Source organism: Anabrus simplex, chromosome X, assembly GCF_040414725.1.
Source record: "Anabrus simplex isolate iqAnaSimp1 chromosome X, ASM4041472v1, whole genome shotgun sequence".
In the NCBI taxonomy this organism is placed as follows: domain Eukaryota; kingdom Metazoa; phylum Arthropoda; class Insecta; order Orthoptera; family Tettigoniidae; genus Anabrus; species Anabrus simplex.
In genome coordinates, this window is record NC_090279.1 from 46,930,953 (window position 1) to 46,953,112 (window position 22,160).

Here is a 22,160-nt window from a genome sequence, read left to right on the forward strand (position 1 = left end):
AGTAATTCGTGAGGCAGGGCCCAGAATCATGCTTACAATATCCATATTTCAATTTGCACTACTAAAATGTACTTGTCGCTACTCGTTCAGATGGTCTCGAACACAATATTTTTATATATAACAAACGGTTTTGAACGATGACGACCGTACGTAAATGCTGTCTCTGTTTCAGGATATATCGCCGTGAATTAGCTAGAAGGATACGCGTACCACCGTTATCACCTTCATTGATATTACTGAGCAGAGCCAGAGCGGGAATGTCTTTACTTTGACACGTGAAAACGTTGGAGGAGCCCTCACGGACTTTAAGAGTTCTAACAGGCAGCAAGCTACAACTTTTTAGATTGCCAGATTACCAGGTCTCATTTACATCAGAGCCAGAACTTCATATTCCTCCAAGTTATTGATTTATCTCAGTCTCAAGTGCAGAAACGCAGTACCGTGTTTTCTCGCAGACTTTCTCATTTCTGATCAGTAGAATGTGTGGCCTTGTTCTTACCGTTTGCACTCATAGACGATGATCAGTTCCGTTGGTGATAAAACAGCACTTGTCTGGTCATCGCATCCTCCTGAGACACACAGCCGGATGGCCTTCCTGATGTTGGGAGAGGTGTTCTCTATTGTGTGAGCTGAGAACATTCTTGTTAGGACAAAACGGAAATCAGATTTTGAGAAGTACCGAATGCATCTCACAGTGGACACGGACCAAGTGCTCGTAAACCTCCGTTGAAAAACTACTTCATGTGTTTTGTACTTGAGTTTTTCAAATTATTGATGTAAATAATGTAATCACATCTTCAGACCATCGCAATCAGACCTTGTAAATATATGGATCTTATTGTTCAGCAAATGTCTACAAAGCGGAAAATCTCCGAGAACTGGAGGAAATCATGAATAAGGACATTATATAAAGGAAACGACAAGGCGACAACTGAATTTCATACTGAGGGATTGCACTAGATTATAATATCAGAAAGACTAACGAACTTCACTGACCATAAAATATAAGAGTATCAATTCAGATTAAGAAGGAAACCATCACCTTCACAGGCTATAAAATGTCTACAAGAAGACATCTGGGCGGCTTAAGACACCCCAAAGGCAAATACTGTACAGTCTTCACATTCGACATGTTGGACAGGAAGAGTATGGACCCCATGACAGAAGACAAGGCAATTGTAAAACTCATAGGAAACTCCTGTCACAAAGCAATGTAGCGATAAACGACGGGATAGGTATATCAAAAGATATCCTTCAAACAAATGAAGTAATTCAAGGTGACCCAGTTAGTCCCTCCAGCTTAACATTGCTACATCTGACGCAGAAAATCCATTGAAAATATGAAAACGGTGTAGCTCTATATGTATCCTCATGACATGGTCCTAGGTTCGCAGACCGATAATGACCTTAAAGAAGCCTTAAACAAACTGAACATTTGAGCTGAAAACAACAAATTCGTCATAAACCAGGAAAAAAGTATACATATGGTTTTTCGAAGAGGGGCAGGTTACCGACCGAAGACAAGATGTTACTAGGAACAAATACTTAGGACTAACTCTAGAGACAACAGGAACGTCATACAGGATCCACATCAGGGAAAGAGCGATAAGAGCTATGACTCTGTTCAGCGCTAAAATAGTACCAATTATCACGTACGACTTGGAACTGATCTGGGAATTTCTAGAGACAATAGAAAAAGTAAAAGCCCGCTTCCTAAAATGAGCCCTCGGAATTGCCAAAAAGCGCCCTCAAGGCTTGCGTATGAACCTACAAGAGAAACCTCCTTCAATGATGACTTGAGATGTCACTTAATGCTGCCATCAACCAGCCAAGAAAATAATTATTGACCCTCCGACGAGACAAGCGCACGAATATAGAAGAGAATTTCTACTCTACAGATGCCATGATTGATAGAGGATGGACAAAAGGAAACCACGACGTGCGTTCTGCACTGACAAGCCTGGCGATACGTGGATACCACCACAGAATATGCAAGAATACGAAATACCATGAACCCAACAAGGACTCTTCGTGTAGTTTGTGTGACAAATAATACTTCTCCTGTTGCAAGAATCGCAAGAGAACACTACTATATTATACCAGAGAATAAACACCCACACTTCCCTATGTGCATTTGTATGCTCTTATTAATTAATTAATTAAAAGTGCCCACATGTCTCGTCGTGAAAGTATAATAGATACGTAGTGTTCCTAACTTCGTCGTAATCGCCAAAAACTCAATGGTGTCTCTCTGTACTCGAACGTGAACAGTAATTTACAAATTGAGATGCTAACACTTCAGAGACATATGAAAGTTGTGTGGCAATGTCATCCATATCCCTGGTAACGATTACGGAATCTTCTGAACCTCAGACCAAGTAGTGACATCGTCGATAGTAAGATGACCAAAGCCAACTTCGCTGTTCTAATAGTCTCTCTGTGATGTGATCCCGGAAATGTTTCCTTCTGAACAGATGACGTCTAGCCGTGAACCGCGGTGTCTTCACTTGACCTCAGGCTAACTAATCGATACATATGTACTTGCTCTCTTCACCTTCCGAAGCAGTTTCTACTTTCTGGTGCGCTTGAATTTTCATATTTTTTGTGATATTTGAAGCCATCTCCTTCCCGTTTCTTCTCAGTTATAATAAAAGAAAATGCTCGAATTTGTTGTGAATCTCACTGTGCTCCCTTTTCAGCTTCCTTATTGCAGCTACTACAACCTCCGTTGCTCTTTGAGTCTGCGACTTGCACGTTTAGCATCACTGTATTCCCAACAAGTACAGTCTGACACTATCACTCCACTGGGGGTGATATTTTCACTGTGCCTTTGTGTATTTTGTTCATCGCAATTATGATTCTCATCGCTTCACTTCGGCTGACTTTTGGGTGGTTCACTGGTTTGTATTGAGCCCTGACAGCAATCCCTGTGACCATTTTTGTAAATTTTAATTCTGTATCTCAGTGTTGGGTTAGGCCGCGGCGAAGCAATGCAGTCGGAGATCCATGAAGGCTCCACTCAAGGGACGTGCAAGTCCGACGAGTTGGGTCACAGGTTAATTAAGTGGACTGTTATCATCGTGGCTTTTAACGTAGAATGTAATCATCATTTCTGCCTAAATTACGTGAATATCCCGCAATAGAATATTAAGAGATCGAGAATATTGGCATATTCGTTAAGATACATTGACCATCATTTAATCATATCTTAAATTAAATAACTAATCTAATGTTAATACGCTACTTTAAATGAGAACTCCGTAAAATGTTTTATTTATGGAAGGATTTTTCGTTTAATGATTTTTAAATAACTTCAGAAGTATCAATTACATTAAGAGCAAATTAATGGCAACTCAAACGGATATAGGAAGGAAAATATTATGTTAAATAGAAAATAAACACCTAACTTCAAGCTCTTGTTACAAATAAGTTATAACATCGTCAATCGAAAAACAAAAAAAAAGAGACAAAGTGTCCCCCTGCTGAAGGCTTACAGTGAAAGATCAGTTATCAACCTTGCATTTTTCTAAAATAAATCACTGGGAATTATTGAATCATCCACTTCAGAATGTTATTTTCTACCCAAATATCTCACAATATTCCGTAATTTCTCTTTTAAAAATCACCGCATTATATGTCGGTATCTGTCTATCTAGCAACTTGAAAAATACCGTTATTCTAACTTCATAAAATCACCATAAATGCAATAGAAATGTTTGAAAGACACAGGATCGTAACATAATATGACATCCATCAAAATCATGCATTTAAAAGACAGACTCGATCCTCCCGTACATTCAACGGTGACTGCGCCTAGATAAAAGACATCAAAAGACATTGCAACGTCTACAATACCCTTGTCTAACTACGTTGATTCTGCGCCTCCGGATACCACTGCGACGTTTGACCTGGAATACTACATTAGCACTAGGCGTCAACTCAAATGATCTACAAAATCCAACTAGCAAAGAAATGATTTACTTACCATAGAAGATCATATTTCCTTTACGACATGACCTCAATATCTTTACGTTACCGATTATCTTGCGAAGATCCTAAACATCCCTTTAATATCGTGCGCTCTGGTCGAACTTGTATTTTAATAGGATACATGTGACGACCAACTACTAGTGTTCGTGAGTGCAACATCCTATAACATTATTCTAAAATACGGCCTCGTACCTAAATAAATTATTCATCACGACAACAACAAAATTCACGCATGACCAATATAATTCCTACCGTCAATACCATCATCAGGACCTTCACATAACATCATCATCAAATTCGCAATCCTAATGACGCATCTATAATCATCACATCTCTCTATCCACGTAAATACTTTCAAAGATCCTACCGTAACTAACACCTTATTACATCGCACAACTCGTCATGCACAGCGAATTCACAATACTAAAGAACAATCTATTCAGGCAATTACGTAAAATTACTAAATACGTTGCCGCATTAACTCCATATCACCACAATAGTATCACACTTCTATTATCAAAACACTGTATTTTCCACACAAGCACATAACATTCTGAAGACCACAGAATCGCACGTCGCAAAATACCAAGCTCCTCCGAGGTATTCTGAGCTACAAGTTAAATTAACGTTCAATACCATAACACCATTACGATACCAATAACATCCATGTCGAAAAATCTTTCCGTAAAACTTTGCTAACAAACATTAAAGAAATCTTTCACAACCACCGCATATTATCACAACGTAGTCTGGCTCACCACACTAGACGTAACGATCATAAGTATTACAACGCAATGTCCAACAAATAACGGTCGCTTTCAAGTTAAAATTGTTCATGTCAAATCGACAACAAAATAAATACTACTCTACAACTACAATAAGCAATTACGTGGCGGAATATATAAGATATTCAAGTACTCATCCTGGGTTGTTGCTCCACGACGGTGTCACCTTCCGAGTTCAGCTCTCATTCAATAACATTATCAAGTATTGTCCATCACATTTCTGGTCAGATCCTTTGAGGTCCCTCTATTTTAGTTGTTCATGTTGATACGTGCACTCATTTCATCAGAATAATTAATTGCTGACGGTTCCATATTACCTGAATCTCAGAGATATCAATTAGAACAAGGTTATACACCTTAATACAATTTTTACAGTTCAAATGATACACTTGCCTTTTTCATTCAATAACAAGATATCTTGTTTTACAATATTATGTTTATAATATGCCAATATCTCTTTAATATTTCCTTTCAATACAATCTTTTCCCTATGAATTCTTGCTTCCGATCTTTCTGAGATGCAGATTGAGAGTGTCAACTTCTTCAGAGACAAAACAGATTCTATCACAACATAATAATTGCAGACGGTTTGCTTTTCAGAATTCTTCTCAGCTTCTAGCTCCCATATGTTCCTGACAATTGGAAACATTTGACACATAATGCAAGACGATCTCGTACAAATCAGCTGTACTAGCAAAGGAACTTATTTAATAATTGCCGCCTCGTATTTAGGTTAGTAATCGACAGTTTCTTTTCTTCATCTCGATCGTTGGATCGTGCGAGACTAGATGTATAAGGTATGGCCCTCTCATATGAATTTATTATTTACATATTTCATGGCCCTCAGTAACATTCTGTCATAGATATTCTGCCGTTCATGCATTTCGGAAAGTTTACTTGAGGAATACGTATTATTCATTTAATCCTGCCCTATGTTTCCCGATGTTTAACTTTCTACTAATATTTCCGAGATACCACGGGGTTTAGAGCTTGTTGTCAATCCGCTAATATCTTCAATTCAGCGATGCCGTTCACGTAATTAGACAAATCAACTGCCTTCTAATTCATCTGGAGGTGTGATAACCGGACATAAGATTTCATTGACATTATTTCTCGACATAAACTTCCAATGTGTTCACCAATCTCATCCTGACATACATTGGAAGGTTATATTCCTCCTCTACTCAAAAATGAAATTTCGTATGAAAGGAGAAATTTCATGTTCATGCCAGATCTAATCATAATTCTCTTCTTCAATGAAATCTTCTTTTATCAGGTCTGAAGTGAATGAAAATGACTCTGGTCTTGAGATACTGTTATACCATATCCTGCCTTCCAATCTTGTCTGGACTTCATCATTCGTCATCTGATCCGTCGGTCAACGAATAAACATCCCAAGCATCTCCGTTTCTTTCGTCTTCCACGATGATATTAACTTCCTCCTCATCAGCGATCGGGAAACTGTACTGTTTAAGACTTGAAGCATTGAAAATAGCAATGTTGTTGGACTCCAAACTCTGTATTTTATATGCATTATTGCCCAACGCTTCAATAACCTTGAACGGCCCGATGTACAAATGTGCAAACTTGGAATAGAATTTTTCCGTAGGACAAGACACGACTGGTTTTCTTACAAGAACATAGGTTCCAACCTCCAAAGTTTCTCGAAATTTCTTATGCCTTAACTTCTTGAGACGTTTTTCGGCTTGCCTTTTCATACACGCCTGAGCTTGCTTTATGTTCTCTTCGACGCTAGGACTTTCTTCGACTGGTCTAGCAATGATCTCGTTCCAGGGACGTCTTGGTTGCTCGTTCATGTGAAGAATGCTTGGAATATTGCCGATAGACTCGTGCCATGTAAAATTTATACAATCGGCTATTGTCGGTAAACAAGAAGTCCATGTCCATTGACGTTCATGGCAGAAAATTCTACAATATTTCGCAATTTCTTTCATGACCCTCTCAGCTGCATTGGATTCAGGGTGTCTTATTGAACTAAACCGGTGTTGAATGTTCATTTTCCTTAAAGCTTCTGCAAATTCGTTTGACGTAAACTGTGTTCCATGGTCCGTTATTATGCATTTTGGTTTACCCATCTTTGGTATCGTTACTCTTTCTAAACTTCTAATTATGGACTTAGAGTTGGCCTTCCTAATGGGCTGAAGTGACACATATTTTGACATTACGTCAAGGACTACCAATACAAAACGGTTTCCACGTTTACCTACGGGTAAACTCCCATACAAGTCCATGGCATATACTTCCCTAGGTCGGTCTGGTATTACGGCTATCGGTGGTTGATACAATAATACGGAGTTGTATTTCACCCTCTGGCATATATCACAGGTTTTTACTATTCTCCCTATGGTTCTCCGGAACCCAGTCCATGTGAAAGTCTCTCCTATTGTAGCCGCTAATTTATCTAGTCCACCATGACCAATCATTCTATGGATGTACCATATGAGTTTACATCTTAATTTGCGTGGCACCACCACTCTTAATTTCTTCCGATCTTTATCTATGTATTTATACAAGATGTTATTCGTCAGCACATAATCATCTATTTGATCTTCGGATCCATCATTAGCTGACCTTCTTAGACAATACTCAATAATCTTTTTCAGAGATGAATCCTCAAGTTGCAACTCCGGCAATCGTTTTAGGCTTTCCAAACATTCTTCATCCTCTTGAGTTACTTCGATCACATTGACCTCCAGAGGCTCTTCTGTTGGATTTCGGCTTAGACTGTCTGCCAACACATTACTTTTACCCGGGCAGAACTCAATTCTTAAATTAAATTGCTGCGCATAAAGTGCCCATCGTGATACTCTCTCGCTGGATAATGTGGTTTTTAACACAAACGTTAGCGCCTTATGGTCCGTCCTAATGACTACTGGATACTCATACACGATTTTCCTCCACTGCTGTAATGCGTAAACAATGGCCAACATCTCAAGCTCAGTGGTCGTATACTTAAGCTCATGGTTTCTCAATTTTCTACTAACGAAGGCCAAATAGTTTATATTATTCTTCTCATTACTTTCCTGATACAGTACAGCTCCAACTCCAACTGCTGAGGCATCAGATTGAATGATAAACTCACGATCAAAGTCCGGATATCCGAGCTTTATGCTGTTAGCTAGTAATTCCTTCGCGTTAACAAAAGCTCGATCATGACTCTCATTCCATCGCCAACGATTATTGGTCTTCAGTATATCTTGCAGGGGAGCTAATATCTCTGTATACCTTGGACAGTGGCTAGCGAAAAATCTCGTCATTCCCAAGAATTGTCGGATATGCTTAATCCTTCTGGGCTTCGGAAAGTTACATATGGCCTGTATCTTAACCGGGTTTGGTCTTATTCCAGTTCCATCAATTACATGTCCAACAAACAAGATTTCAGATTGGCAGAACTTTGACTTGGATCGATTGATTTTGAATCCAGCCTCATCTAAATTTCTTAGCAGCTGTTCCAACTTGACTACATGCTCCTCGAAAGTTGCTGTCGCCAGTACGATGTCATCAACATAAATGGTTATAAATTCTTTTACTTCCGGTTTCAAGTTCCTGTCTAAAGCTCGTACGAGCGCAGCCGCAGAATTAGAAATGCCGAATGGGAGTCTTTCAAAGATATACGTTTGATTATCAAACATGAAACCAGTAAATAGTTTGGATTTACTCTCCAAAACTATGTGGAAGTATGAGGAAGTCAAATCTAATATCGTGAAAAATCTCTTGTTCCGAAATCCTCTTATTATCTCCTTTATTACTGGGGCTTTATCATACTCAGGAATTAATTTGGAGTTGACCTGTCTCGCATCAATGCACACGCGAATCGATCCATTGCTTTTTCTTACCACTACCAGAGGGCTAACGAATGGTGTATGTGCTTTAGATATTATACCATTATCAATCATTTCTTGTATTACCTTCCTAGCCTCGGGCATGAATTTATCTGGTATTGGATACGGTTTGATCTTAAACGGCCTCCAATCTTTCACTAATAACTTGTACTTAAAGTTCTTTATTGCTCCAGGCTGGCTCTTAAAAGCATTGCTATACCTTTTCAGCAGGTTCTCAATTATCCCTTGCTGTTCAGGATTTCCTCCTATTCCACTGTCGATTGTCTGTCTACACACAGCATCTTCTGTGTCGTATCTTTCCATCATCTTCTCGGCAACATGTGCAGCTTCATTTATTGAAATGTTCATGGTTTTCTGTAGCTCACTCGTTTCCTTGTTTTCTATTCTAGCTGTAATGTCCTGTCCTCTTTCACCGTCACATCTGATCCTTATTTCTTCTTTCTTTAAATCAATTACTATGTTGTTTTCCCTAATAAAATCGGATCCAATAATTAAGTTATATTGGATTTTATCCATGACTACAAATGGATGTTCCATTAAATTTCCTCCAATCTCTATTGGCAAATAAGTTTGTATCTTGCATTTCGTAACCTTATCTGGGATTATGCCCTTGATTTTCATGTTGGCAACCGGAATTACAGGCAAGTGTGTTTTGTTTTGTAACTCTGAGAATAATAACTTGGAGATGATACTTATACTTGCTCCAGTATCCAATAATGACAATACTCGAATACCCAATATTGTGACGTAAATAACGGGTAGTCCTCTCTTTAATTTCGTTCCTTCTGGTTGACCGTCTTCGTGCAGCAATTCCTCGGGTTCAAATTCCCACGATTCGATTCCTGCTATGACCCATTCGTGTTGCCTATAATTTGGATTTAACTTACTAATTCTATTATTTGTTACTGATTCCAAAACGAAGTTTTTTTTCACCCCGTCATTGCCTTGATTATTCTTGTCAAATGGCGTGGCTGCGGGATTTAACGTTTTATCAGCGCTTTCCTTTCTTTGCTCTTGCTGATATAACAGACTAGTCGCGCCCACGCAATCAGCGTTCATATCTTGATTCAATATCGCTCGTTCCCATTGTTTGCATTCCTGCTGCTTTCTTGATTCGCCAAGGTACCTTTCTCTTTCCTTGTTTATCTCCTCGTCCTGTCGAATATCTGATTGTCTTGAATTTTCTCGATACTTATTTCTGCGGTACGGCCATTTATCTCTGTTCCGACTCCACCCTGTATTTCTGTAATACCTAGGATATCTCCGCTCTTCGTTCCGAAACGGTGCCCACTTCTGGCGCGTCTTGTCATTCTTCTCATCCCTATGTTCCACTCTTCTGTAGCCTTCATTCGTCCTAGGTCTATCTCCTTGACCGTGACTATTGTATCCCTGGTTTCTTTCTACACCTTCATCTCCTGCTGGTGTTACAACATTTACCGTCGGATCGACGTGTCTTACTATGCGGCTATTAGTATGTGTTGTCGTGCTGTCAATTTGCCGAAGTATCGACTCCGCTTGCACGGCTGATTGAATGTTTGCCGCCGTCAATAATCTCTGTATATCCGCAGGGAACTGCTTGACTATTGCTCGTACCATTTCTGTCTCTGTAGGTGGAGAATCAAGCTCCTTCAGTCGATGAAATTGCATCGTGAAGTATTCGGCAAACCTACTCGGTCCTGTTAAAGAATATTTCTTTGAGTATAGATCGAGTCTGATTCCTTGCTGAACGTCGATCCCCCAGAATTTGTCCAAGAAAGCTTGTTTAAAGCCTGCATAATCTTCAAAAACGTAGCGAAAAGCCTTAAACCAAATGAGTGGTGCACCCTCTAGGTGTTTCTCCACTCTTTAACTGACGCTCCGTAGTTACCTTTGCTTCCCTAAAATATTCCTCTATCTCTCTTAGGAAACCACGAGGAGTCATACTGGATCCTATATTTCCGTTAAATTTCTTAGGCCTATCTTCATAAGTGCGTATAATGTTAACAATCTGGGTTCCACTTCCTGTATGAATTGTCCCGTTGTCATCAATATCAACGCAAAGCTGAGGTATCTCAAATTGACTGTTTACTTCAGTCTTCCTTCCATCCTCAATTATCGTCTGTCGGTCGTTCAACGATGATACCAAATTCCTATTTGTTTCGTTTTCAATCCTCAGGTTCTGTACGTCCTTTTGAATAGCATTTAAGCCGTCTTTTAATCCTTTTATTTGCTGATTCATCAAAGCTTTATTCTCTTCAGATTCTTCCGTTATCAAATTGAATCTGTCATTGATCTGTTCTCTTGCTTGGGTTATCTCTTTCCGTATATTCTCATTGGTGATGTTGACTTCATCCGTTACCTTCTTGAGTTTTCCATCCCAATTATTATCAGACTCTTTTATCTTTTCCTGCATCACATCTACTTCTTCTTTGAGCTCTTTAAGGTCATGGTCGACTTGAACTCGCAACTCTTGGATGCTTGACTTAAAATCATCCTTCAATTCCTCGAATTTTTCTTGAAAATTCCTCTTATTCTCATTCATCGCCGCATTCACTTCTTCTTTTAAATTTAATACTTCTCCTTGTACTTCAGCGACTTTCGATCCTAATGATACAATCTCTTCTTGCATCACCTTCATATTTTCTTGCACCATGTCGGTGATTCTGTCAAAAGTTCCTTGCATTTTCTCGTGGGATTCGTGAATTTCTGCTCTAGTAGTATCCTGTGATTCCTGGATTTTCTTCTCGGTATTTTCTTGCGATTCTCGTACTTCCTGAATCCTCTTCTCGGTACTTTCTTGTGACTCACGTACTTCTTGAATCCTTTTCTCAGTACTTTCCTGTGCCTCCTGAATTTTCTTTTCTGTATTTTCTTGTGCTTCTTGAATTCTCTTTTCTGTACTTTCTTGCGATTCTCGTACCTCTTGAATTCTCTTTTCTGTACTCTCTTGCGATTCCTGCATTTTATTCATTTTTCCAGCGAGCTCCTCCAATAACAGTTTTACTTGAGCAAGAGACGCCATCGTAATTTCCTATATCGTTCCTTATCAAGAATATATCACCCTCAATCTCTCTATAGTCCTTATCCAGTGTTTCCACAACACCTATACCTGCCTAGCACCTCACGAATTAAATTCAATAAATGAACGTATGGGTCTCTCCGGATCTGACCCGAAATATGACGGACATCCAATAATAAGTGACACGGAACAACCTATCGCTCTATCAAAGTTAAATGACTCATTATCCCGATTAACAAGAGCTGAAACTCTACGGAAAATCCTTCCATAATGTCATAAAATAAAACTAAGTAAAATCGTAGTATTAATTAACGGTCAAATCCTTCCAGTATTATTCATAAAATATACGATTAAATAATATTTCAAACATCCTTCACCAACGACGTTGTAGATTCAATGTTCTCTGATTACCAATGTCATCACGAGTTTTCCTTTCTTTAATGATATAATCTCTATTCTGTTCTCTTCGTCACGAATTCCACTGACAGGCATTAAACGATGATGTATACAGCTCAAGTCCACTGCCAAGCGATAAGTAATTCGACTCTAGTCGTTCGGTAATAAAATAATTCAACTCTGGCCTCACAGTTGGGTGTCAAGTAAAATTAATAACCTATATGAGCCCTGACAGCAATCCCTGTGACCATTTTTGTAAATTTTAATTCTGTATCTCAGTGTTGGGTTAGGCCGCGGCGAAGCAATGCAGTCGGAGATCCATGAAGGCTCCACTCAAGGGACGTGCAAGTCCGACGAGTTGGGTTACAGGTTAATTAAGTGGACTGTTATCATCGTGGCTTTTAACGTAGAATGTAATCATCATTTCTGCCTAAATTACGTGAATATCCCGCAATAGAATATTAAGAGATCGAGAATATTGGCATATTCGTTAAGATACATTGACCATCATTTAATCATATCTTAAATTAAATAACTAATCTAATGTTCCTACGCTACTTTAAATGAGAACTCCGTAAAATGTTTTATTTATGGAAGGATTTTTCGTTTAATGATTTTTAAATAACGTCAGAAGTATCAATTACATTAAGAGCAAATTAATGGCAACTCAAACGGATATAGGAAGGAAAATATTATGTTAAATAGAAAATAAACACCTAACTTCAAGCTCTTGTTACAAATAAGTTATAACATCGTCAATCGAAAAACAAAAAAAAAGAGACAAAGTGTCCCCCTGCTGAAGGCTTACAGTGAAAGATCAGTTATCAACCTTGCATTTTTCTAAAATAAATCACTGGGAATTATTGAATCATCCACTTCAGAATGTTATTTTCTACCCAAATATCTCACAATATTCCGTAATTTCTCTTTTAAAAATCACCGCATTATATGTCGGTATCTGTCTATCTAGCAACTTGAAAAATACCGTTATTCTAACTTCATAAAATCACCATAAATGCAATAGAAATGTTTGAAAGACACAGGATCGTAACATAATATGACATCCATCAAAATCATGCATTTAAAAGACAGACTCGATCCTCCCGTACATTCATCGGTGACTGCGCCTAGATAAAAGACATCAAAAGACATTGCAACGTCTACAATACCCTTGTCTAACTACGTTGATTCTGCGCCTCCGGATACCACTGCGACGTTTGACCTGGAATACTACATTAGCACTAGGCGTCAACTCAAATGATCTACAAAATCCAACTAGCAAAGAAATGATTTACTTACCATAGAAGATCATATTTCCTTTACGACATGACCTCAATATCTTTACGTTACCGATTATCTTGCGAAGATCCTAAACATCCCTTTAATATCGTGCGCTCTGGTCAAACTTGTATTTTAATAGGATACATGTGACGACCAACTACTAGTGTTCGTGAGTGCAACATCCTATAACATTATTCTAAAATACGGCCTCGTACCTAAATAAATTATTCATCACGACAACAACAAAATTCACGCATGACCAATATAATTCCTACCGTCAATACCATCATCAGGACCTTCACATAACATCATCATCAAATTCGCAATCCTAATGACGCATCTATAATCATCACATCTCTCTATCCACGTAAATACTTTCAAAGATCCTACCGTAACTAACACCTTATTACATCGCACAACTCGTCATGCACAGCGAATTCACAATACTAAAGAACAATCTATTCAGGCAATTACGTAAAATTACTAAATACGTTGCCGCATTAACTCCATATCACCACAATAGTATCACACTTCTATTATCAAAACACTGTATTTTCCACACAAGCACATAACATTCTGAAGACCACAGAATCGCACGTCGCAAAATACCAAGCTCCTCCGAGGTATTCTGAGCTACAAGTTAAATTAACGTTCAATACCATAACACCATTACGATACCAATAACATCCATGTCGAAAAATCTTTCCGTAAAACTTTGCTAACAAACATTAAAGAAATCTTTCACAACCACCGCATATTATCACAACGTAGACTGGCTCACCACACTAGACGTAACGATCATATGTATTACAACGCAATATCCAACAAATAACGGTCGCTTTCAAGTTAAAATTGTTCATGTCAAATCGACAACAAAATAAATACTACTCTACAACTACAATAAGCAATTACGTGGCGGAATATATAAGATATTCAAGTACTCATCCTGGGTTGTTGCTCCACGACGGTGTCACCTTCCGAGTTCAGCTCTCATTCAATAACATTATCAAGTATTGTCCATCACATTTCTGGTCAGATCCTTTGAGGTCCCTCTATTTTAGTTGTTCATGTTGATACGTGCACTCATTTCATCAGAATAATTAATTGCTGACGGTTCCATATTACCTGAAACTCAGAGATATCAATTAGAACAAGGTTATACACCTTAATACAATTTTTACAGTTCAAATGATACACTTGCCTTTTTCATTCAATAACAAGATATCTTGTTTTACAATATTATGTTTATAATATGCCAATATCTCTTTAATATTTCCTTTCAATACAATCTTTTCCCTATGAATTCTTGCTTCCGACCTTTCTGAGATGCAGATTGAGAGTGTCAACTTCTTCAGAGACAAAACAGATTCTATCACAACATAATAATTGCAGACGGTTTGCTTTTCAGAATTCTTCTCAGCTTCTAGCTCCCATATGTTCCTGACAATTGGAAACATTTGACACATAATGCAAGACGATCTCGTACAAATCAGCTGTACTAGCAAAGGAACTTCTTTAATAATTGCCGCCTCGTATTTAGGTTAGTAATCGACAGTTTCTTTTCTTCATCTCGATCGTTGGATCGTGCGAGACTAGATGTATAAGGTATGGCCCTCTCATATGAATTTATTATTTACATATTTCATGGCCCTCAGTAACATTCTGTCATAGATATTCTGCCGTTCATGCATTTCGGAAAGTTTACTTGAGGAATACGTATTATTCATTTAATCCTGCCCTATGTTTCCCGATGTTTAACTTTCTACTAATATTTCCGAGATACCACGGGGTTTAGAGCTTGTTGTCAATCCGCTAATATCTTCAATTCAGCGATGCCGTTCACGTAATTAGACAAATCAACTGCCTTCTAATTCATCTGGAGGTGTGATAACCGGACATAAGATTTCATTGACATTATTTCTCGACATAAACTTCCAATGTGTTCACCAATCTCATCCTGACATACATTGGAAGGTTATAGTATTGACTTTAGATATGTCTGTGTCTGTTATAAAATGTGCACTACGGGTGACAGATCGGGATGGGCATACTTTAGTCAGTGGGCGTGCTCAATGAAAGTAGAAAAATTACAGATGGGAAGGAACCTCCTAGAAAACCATCGCATGAAGGAGTCTTGTTTATCTCTGATGTTACTCAGTGGAACACAGCATGGCACGTTACGATATCCAGGTGCTACCAGCACGCCGAGTGCTAGAGATCGGTGGCTGTGAGGATACCTTGGCCATATCTTTCATGTATTAAATCACTATTTTGTTTGTCATTCAGGGCGATATTGAAATAATGAGAATGTTTCCACAGTTCTAGACAGACGCTCATTTCTACGAAGTGATTGCCTCGTGTGATGATGTACACAGCTACAACGGCTCTTCTGTTGCCTTACACAAAGTTACTGAGGAAACGGGAATCATTGGCACCAGTTACACATTACAAGATCTCGAACTGTTAAGTGTTAAATACTATCTCTCAGTGAATGGATCATTTGCACTATGCAAACCAAGTTATCTCCATAGTATGTATTAAAGACTATTAACATACATACATTATCATTATGGACTGTTATGCCTTTCAGTGTTCAGTACTTCCAGGGGTAACGACTATCTGTCTTTTGTTTCATAAATACATTAACATGTGTGGTTCTTATTTCCAATTACTTGTCGTACAGCACTAGTCGTTTATAATGTTGTGAGTTTCTGACAGCACGGCGCGATTCTTACTAAGTGGACATTTTAGGTCAACAGATGTATAAAAAGGCAGTGCCACAACTTCTTCAGACTACAGTGCTCCAGGCATAGTGGATTTGATCTTGGTTTGAGGAGCATCAGCATGTACTTCAACTTCTTCTCTGGCCTATTCAATCACTCGAACCACTGTGGTACGTTATAGCGACAAGACTTCATCGTCTCTGAGGCAGCTCGGTCAATATTTCATGTCGGCATTTGTTACTTATTACTATTTTCAGTTATTGGGTGGTGGTATGGTGGTATTTGTATTTTATGAGGAACTAAAATTGGGCAGCCATCCACTAATGGACCAAAAGAATGAAAAGGTCTGACACTTCGAGAGATGAAGGTATCGGCTAAAGAAAGGGAAGGGGGAGATGAAAGTCTCCTCAGGTATCGAAAATGTAATATCGCCGTGGTCGGACAATAACGAGAGTTAACCAAAGATAGATGAAAGTGAGGAGCCTGACAAAATTATTTGGAAGTAATGTCAGGACTCAGCTAACTTCCCCACGGTCACTAAGTCACGCTCCAATAGAAGAGCCCCTGGGACGCACTTTGTTATCCTCTTGCGTTTGGTAGGGAATACCATGGATGTATTCTATGGTCCCTAACCATGGGGTCGTACTTATCGGGAAAATAAAACAACAATGTTGTCGCAACCTCAAAACACACGGATAAGGAAGAAGGGCGTAACTCAAAAAACACTCTTTTGAGATAAATGAGTCTAAAGAATTACAACATCAAACACTTTTCTCAGAAATACAGAATTTTGGAATAATATACTTAACTACATTCTTGATAATTTCATAATATGTACATCAAAACTATTTATAAATTTTGTGGTTTGTTGTCAATTTTGTATTTTGGAGTTACGCCCTTATTCCATTTTCAAGAAACATTTTCGTTGAAAATTAATGTTATATACAAGTTTTACAGGTTAGAACATTTGACAGGTCACAACATATTATTAGGGGACTCACTATATCGAGAATTTCCTACCCCCACAGATTCAGCTCCCCGGAAAATATTTTCAAACCATGCACGTGCATCTGCGCATAGAAAGCTTACTAAAACTTTATAACATATTTTAATTTTCCAGGTTCAGTACCTACATGAGGGACTGGAAAGCTACCCAAAGTATCTACAGACCTCATATCCTTCAATAACTGAAACTTATCATGAAACGTAATATTATAAGTCTGTCTTCCTCATACGGTTTCTTCAGGAGAGTTACATAATATTACATACTTTGGAAGAGAAAACTTAAGTCCTTTTGTTTGTGGTGTTGCAAATGACATTGGGCTGAGAACGGCAGAACATTCGTATAGTAAGGATTTAGTATCCGAATCATCTGAGGTTTCACTTGGTATATATTCACTGTCATCTGCTGAAATATCAGATGTTTCTCCTCCTGACATTACTCCTGCGTCAGCCGTTTCGCTTCTGATGAGTGATGATTGCTGGCTCGCCGTAAGTCAGCATTGGAGTGTATTTTAAGTCGGGCACGAGCAATATTTGGAAGAACGGCGGAACTCAATATAGCACATCACACGCCATCTATTGACACTACCGAGAAGCCATTTAGGTAGAATCTAGAACAGCCTCCAAGGAACGTATATATGCAATTTACCGAATAACGCCACAACCTGACTTAAGCCCTTCTTCCATCCATGTCTTCAATTACGAAACTTGAAAATGTTTAAAATATAGCGAAAGCGATGACTGTGTCTTATAAGGGACAGACTATTTATTAATAGAATTGTAAGAATAAGTACATCAAATCAGAATAGAAATACCGCGGTGCGTAATGATAGGGAATACAATTCAATACAGAAGAGCGGAACAGAATGTGGATATGCACGTAATAGAGTCCAGGTGCAGGAAGAAGTTGACTGGCAGCACACGGCGTATCGACATGAAGTACCAGCTTCGTAACATCATAGTTATCGGATTGAAAACTGGAGCACGAGATAACATCCAAGACTTCTTTATAAATTTCCACAAAGTGCTTCAGCTGCCTGTGAAAAGCGTAGATAAAATTGACATCGCTCCAATTCGTGGATCTGTGAACATATTCCGATCTCATTTACACGGACCTGGTTGACTTCATGATAGCAATATGTAATACCAGTCTAACGAACCGCTCACGTGGTAAGTTGTTGCCATCAATAGAAATTATTTTTAGAATAAGATTACTGGTGGCTTAACAGTGCAGTCAAGTAGAACATCAGTGAATATTGTTTTAATAGGAATACCACTGGGAGACCATTCTCTATTAACACCAATCAGAAGATAGAGAATCCCCACGACGGTCGTGATTATGAAAGACTCCCAAGGCCGTCGGTGTCGGACTAGAACAAGTGTTGACCCAGAGAGGTCGCACAAGAAAGATAAGAGAGAGGAGCCTGACAAGAATTTAGTGGGGAAAATGCCAGGCTCAGCTAGAGGAACCGTGGTCGTCAAACCACGGTCTCAAGTGAGATCAGTGGTTGACCTTTTAGTGTCCTCTTACGACAAACAGGGGATAACGTGGATGCTCTTCTGACTCCCAAATCCACTGGGGGTCCTGAAGGCTGAGGTTCGAATCCCGCTCTATACTGGGTTGATATTTTCATCCAGAAATGCGCGTGTTGTCAGGAAGTCCATCTGGCCGTAAATCTGAGGCGAAAACCAAAATGAGCCTGGGGTGTTCCAGTGACCTCGGAAAAAGATGGGATAATCTGAAGAAAGATAAAAGTGTTGTGGATCGAGTGTACGACACTTATGTCCTGTGTTTCAGGTGAGCCTGCTCTCAGCAGTTGGTGGAAGCCTGGTAAACCGGATAACATAGCTGGTAGCAAGTGCGCCGCTGCTTACGGCACAGGTCTGCTGGTGAACATCGGTTGTGAGCGACTCCGGCCCTTCATCTGCGAGATCCCGCTGTGAACATGTACAGTGTTGATATATAATAAATATACTTGTAAATAAGTCGTGACGTTCTTTGTCCCGTTTCAACACTAACTACAGGGAAACTTTACAGAACAGCGAGGTCATCAGTCGTGTATGTTCAACGTTCCCTTAAAACAACAAGGTCATCAGACATCTAATATTCTACCTTTCCTTAAAACATCAAGGTCATCGGACATGTAATGTTCTACATTCCCTCAAAAGTAACAAGGTCACCAGACATATAATGTTCTATCTTCCTTTAAAAACAACAAGGTCATCAGACATGTAATGTTTTACCTTCCCTCAAAACAACAAGGTCATCGGACATGTAATGTTCTACATTCCCTCAAAAATAACAAGGTCACCAGACATATAATGTTCTGTCTTCCTTTAAAAACAACAAGGTCAAAAGACATGTAATGTTCTACCTTCGCTTAAAAACAACAAGGTCACCAGACATGTCATGTTCTATATTCCGTTAGAAACAACAATGTCATGAGACATGTAATGTTCTACCTTCCTTTAAAAACAATAAGGTCAGCAGACATGTAATTTTCTATCTTCCCTCAGAAACAACAAGGTCATCAGATATGTGATATTCTATATTCTCTTAGAAACAACAAGGTCATGACACACATAATGTTCTTCCTTCCTTTAAAACAACAAGGTCACTAGACACGTAATTTTCAACCTTCCCTTAAAAACGACAAAGTTATGAGACATGTAATGTTCTACCTTCCCTTAAAAACAACAAGGTCATCAGAAATGTAATGCTCTACCAACCTTTAAAAACAACATGGTCACCAGACACATGATGTTCTACCTTCCCTGAAAATCAGCAAGGTCATCAGACACGTAAAGTACAGCTTTCCCTTAAAAAGAACAAAGTTATGAGACATGTAATAGGTTACCTTCTTTTATAAAAAACAAGGCCATCTGGCATATGTAGTGGGCATTGAGGTTTCACGCCATTGTTGATAGAAGTGTGCAACTGTGGTTTTCTCTACTGTCTCTCGACTCGTTCGACACTTTACTCAGGGCCCGTCATCATTCTGGAGCTCAAATGTAGAGCTGACAGTCTACGTACAGCGATGGAAGGACTGCGAACAGAGCGGCATTCAGTAAAGATCTCCATGATTTTGAACGTAATACACGAACCGGAAAACGCTTGAGGGACATGAAGTCCCCGCAATCCCCTCTGTTTTATGGTGAAAATACCACCAGGTACCGTTCTGAGACATTCCCAGGTAAAAATAAAACACTGCGACTAAGTGCTACTGCCGAGGAGCAGCCTCCTGAATTGTGATCCACGTCAGCCCGTCACGCAGGTAGTTAGTGAAGACACCTCGTTCATCCAAGGCCAGCTAAAGTCTTCCATTATCCATCCCTACAGGCAGCTTTCAGAGGCCATTTGTTGGGCATAATCTTTACCTGGCTTGGCAATTGGAATCCCAGTGCCCTTACGCCATATGCTGTTGATCAGTCACTCAAATGGTTATGGATTTTGTACGGTCCAGGAGCCGCTTTGCTGCACTCCTCAAGTCCATCTCCATGAAGGGCGCCTGAGATGGTGTGCCACAACCTCGCGCTTTATGGCCAAAACTGAACATACCTGCCGAAAGTGACGGGAGATGGAGATGAGTAGGTGAATTGTGTACTCCGACGATACGCGGGAGTTCTGCCCACACTTGCGATGATGGAGTATGTGCCGTCACGGAAGACACATACTATACCTGCCATCTCGAATCCATAAATGGGCTTTAGGCCGTAGCTGTTTAATTGCTATATGTTTGGTCATCTGACTAATTGCGAGAGATGCCGGAGGAGGAAACACTTGTTTGCTCTGCCGCAGTCGCAATTCCCAGCGTGGTTTTCAACAGACCTGCAATCACTTGGCGTTTGGAAAATTACGGCCAGTTTTCCCATGAGGTAGGCAGTGTTTGACACTTCGGACTGTGTTTGTTACCGCCATCCATTTGCTATGGTGATGTTATCTGAGTTTGCGTTACATTGAAGAGCTAGGGGAGGAACGCAACTGCAAAGTACTCGAGTGTAACTACGGGGGGTCCAAGAAGACTTACGTACTTCAGGTTTCAAGACAAAGTAGCACAACCTAAATTCAGCAAATTGCCTAATCATTTGCTTGCATCACTGAAATCTGCAGGACTCCCAAAGTGAGGGCTGGTGCTGTTCAATGATGAAAGAGATGAAATAATTCTAGTTTTCTACTTAAAACAAAGTTAGAACTGTTGGTCTTGTCGTTCCGTTTTTCTGCCACTTATTGACTCAGTTGGTTCCATGGAGCCTTGGGGAACCTGAGGAAGCCTTTCCTTGACCTTCAGGTAGACAGTGGTCAGGCGGGAGAATTATGTTTCCTCTTTGGATTGATGTGGTTAGGCTTGAGTAAACAGGTGCTGAAATGCACAGTTCCGCTGACTGAAGTCTCGGAATGTTCTCGTTAGAGAAATTTTGTACCGTCTTTTTGACATTGAACGTTGCTGGGTTTAGGAAGGTTCTCTATCAGTAAGCTAACAGACTTCCACTCTGCAGCTTTCCTACAGCCTCTTGAGCTTCTGCGGGGCAATGTTCGTCTGACACTAAAAGAACACTCTTCAATTTTTATTGGCATAGCAATAGTCAAATGGCAGAATTAACGGCCTGGTTGGGTCACACCCCCTGTGGGTGGAGGCGATTGATAACAACCAAGTTAATCCTACCTTTCGTCAGAGACGTCTAAAAGGAGCCCTAAAGGTTCTTGATTTGGTATCGTTGGTTGAAGACCACTGCACACTCCGGGATACTCACCAAAATGGTGACAGGAGTAAAGAAATCAAGGATAATCCAAGATCCGTGAAATCTGGGGACAAGCTTGCCCGCGGGAACAAAATGTTTAACCATAACCTGATCTCCAGTTATTTTAATTGGTGGGTCTTTGTCCACGATCATACTTCATATTTACCCTCTGATGAGAGGCCTTAAGATTGTTTCTAGCTTTTCTCCATAAATCCCGGGTACTCTGGATCTATTGTCTCTGGCAAAAGTTCTTTGATCGACTACAAATTTTGACAAAGGAGTATTTCGGACAAACTTCAACATAAGTGAAAGTGGAGAAAACTTGTCGGACTCATGAACGACCGAGTTAAATGCTAATAATCACCAGTGTAAGAAAGTGTCC

General features: G+C 39.5%; 1 protein-coding gene across 1 annotated transcript in view; it reads left to right on the top strand.

Annotated features, from left to right (window-relative positions):
- Nucleotides 1-18,986, top strand: part of LOC137503261 (hemolymph lipopolysaccharide-binding protein-like) — a 71,271-nt gene extending 52,285 nt beyond the window's left edge. The window contains exon 9 of the mRNA XM_068230803.1: nt 18,837-18,986. Within this exon, the coding sequence (XP_068086904.1) occupies nt 18,837-18,982 (146 nt within the window). The 3' untranslated portion in view covers nt 18,983-18,986. The remainder of the gene's footprint in view (nt 1-18,836) is intronic.
- Nucleotides 18,987-22,160: the final 3,174 nt, after the last annotated feature.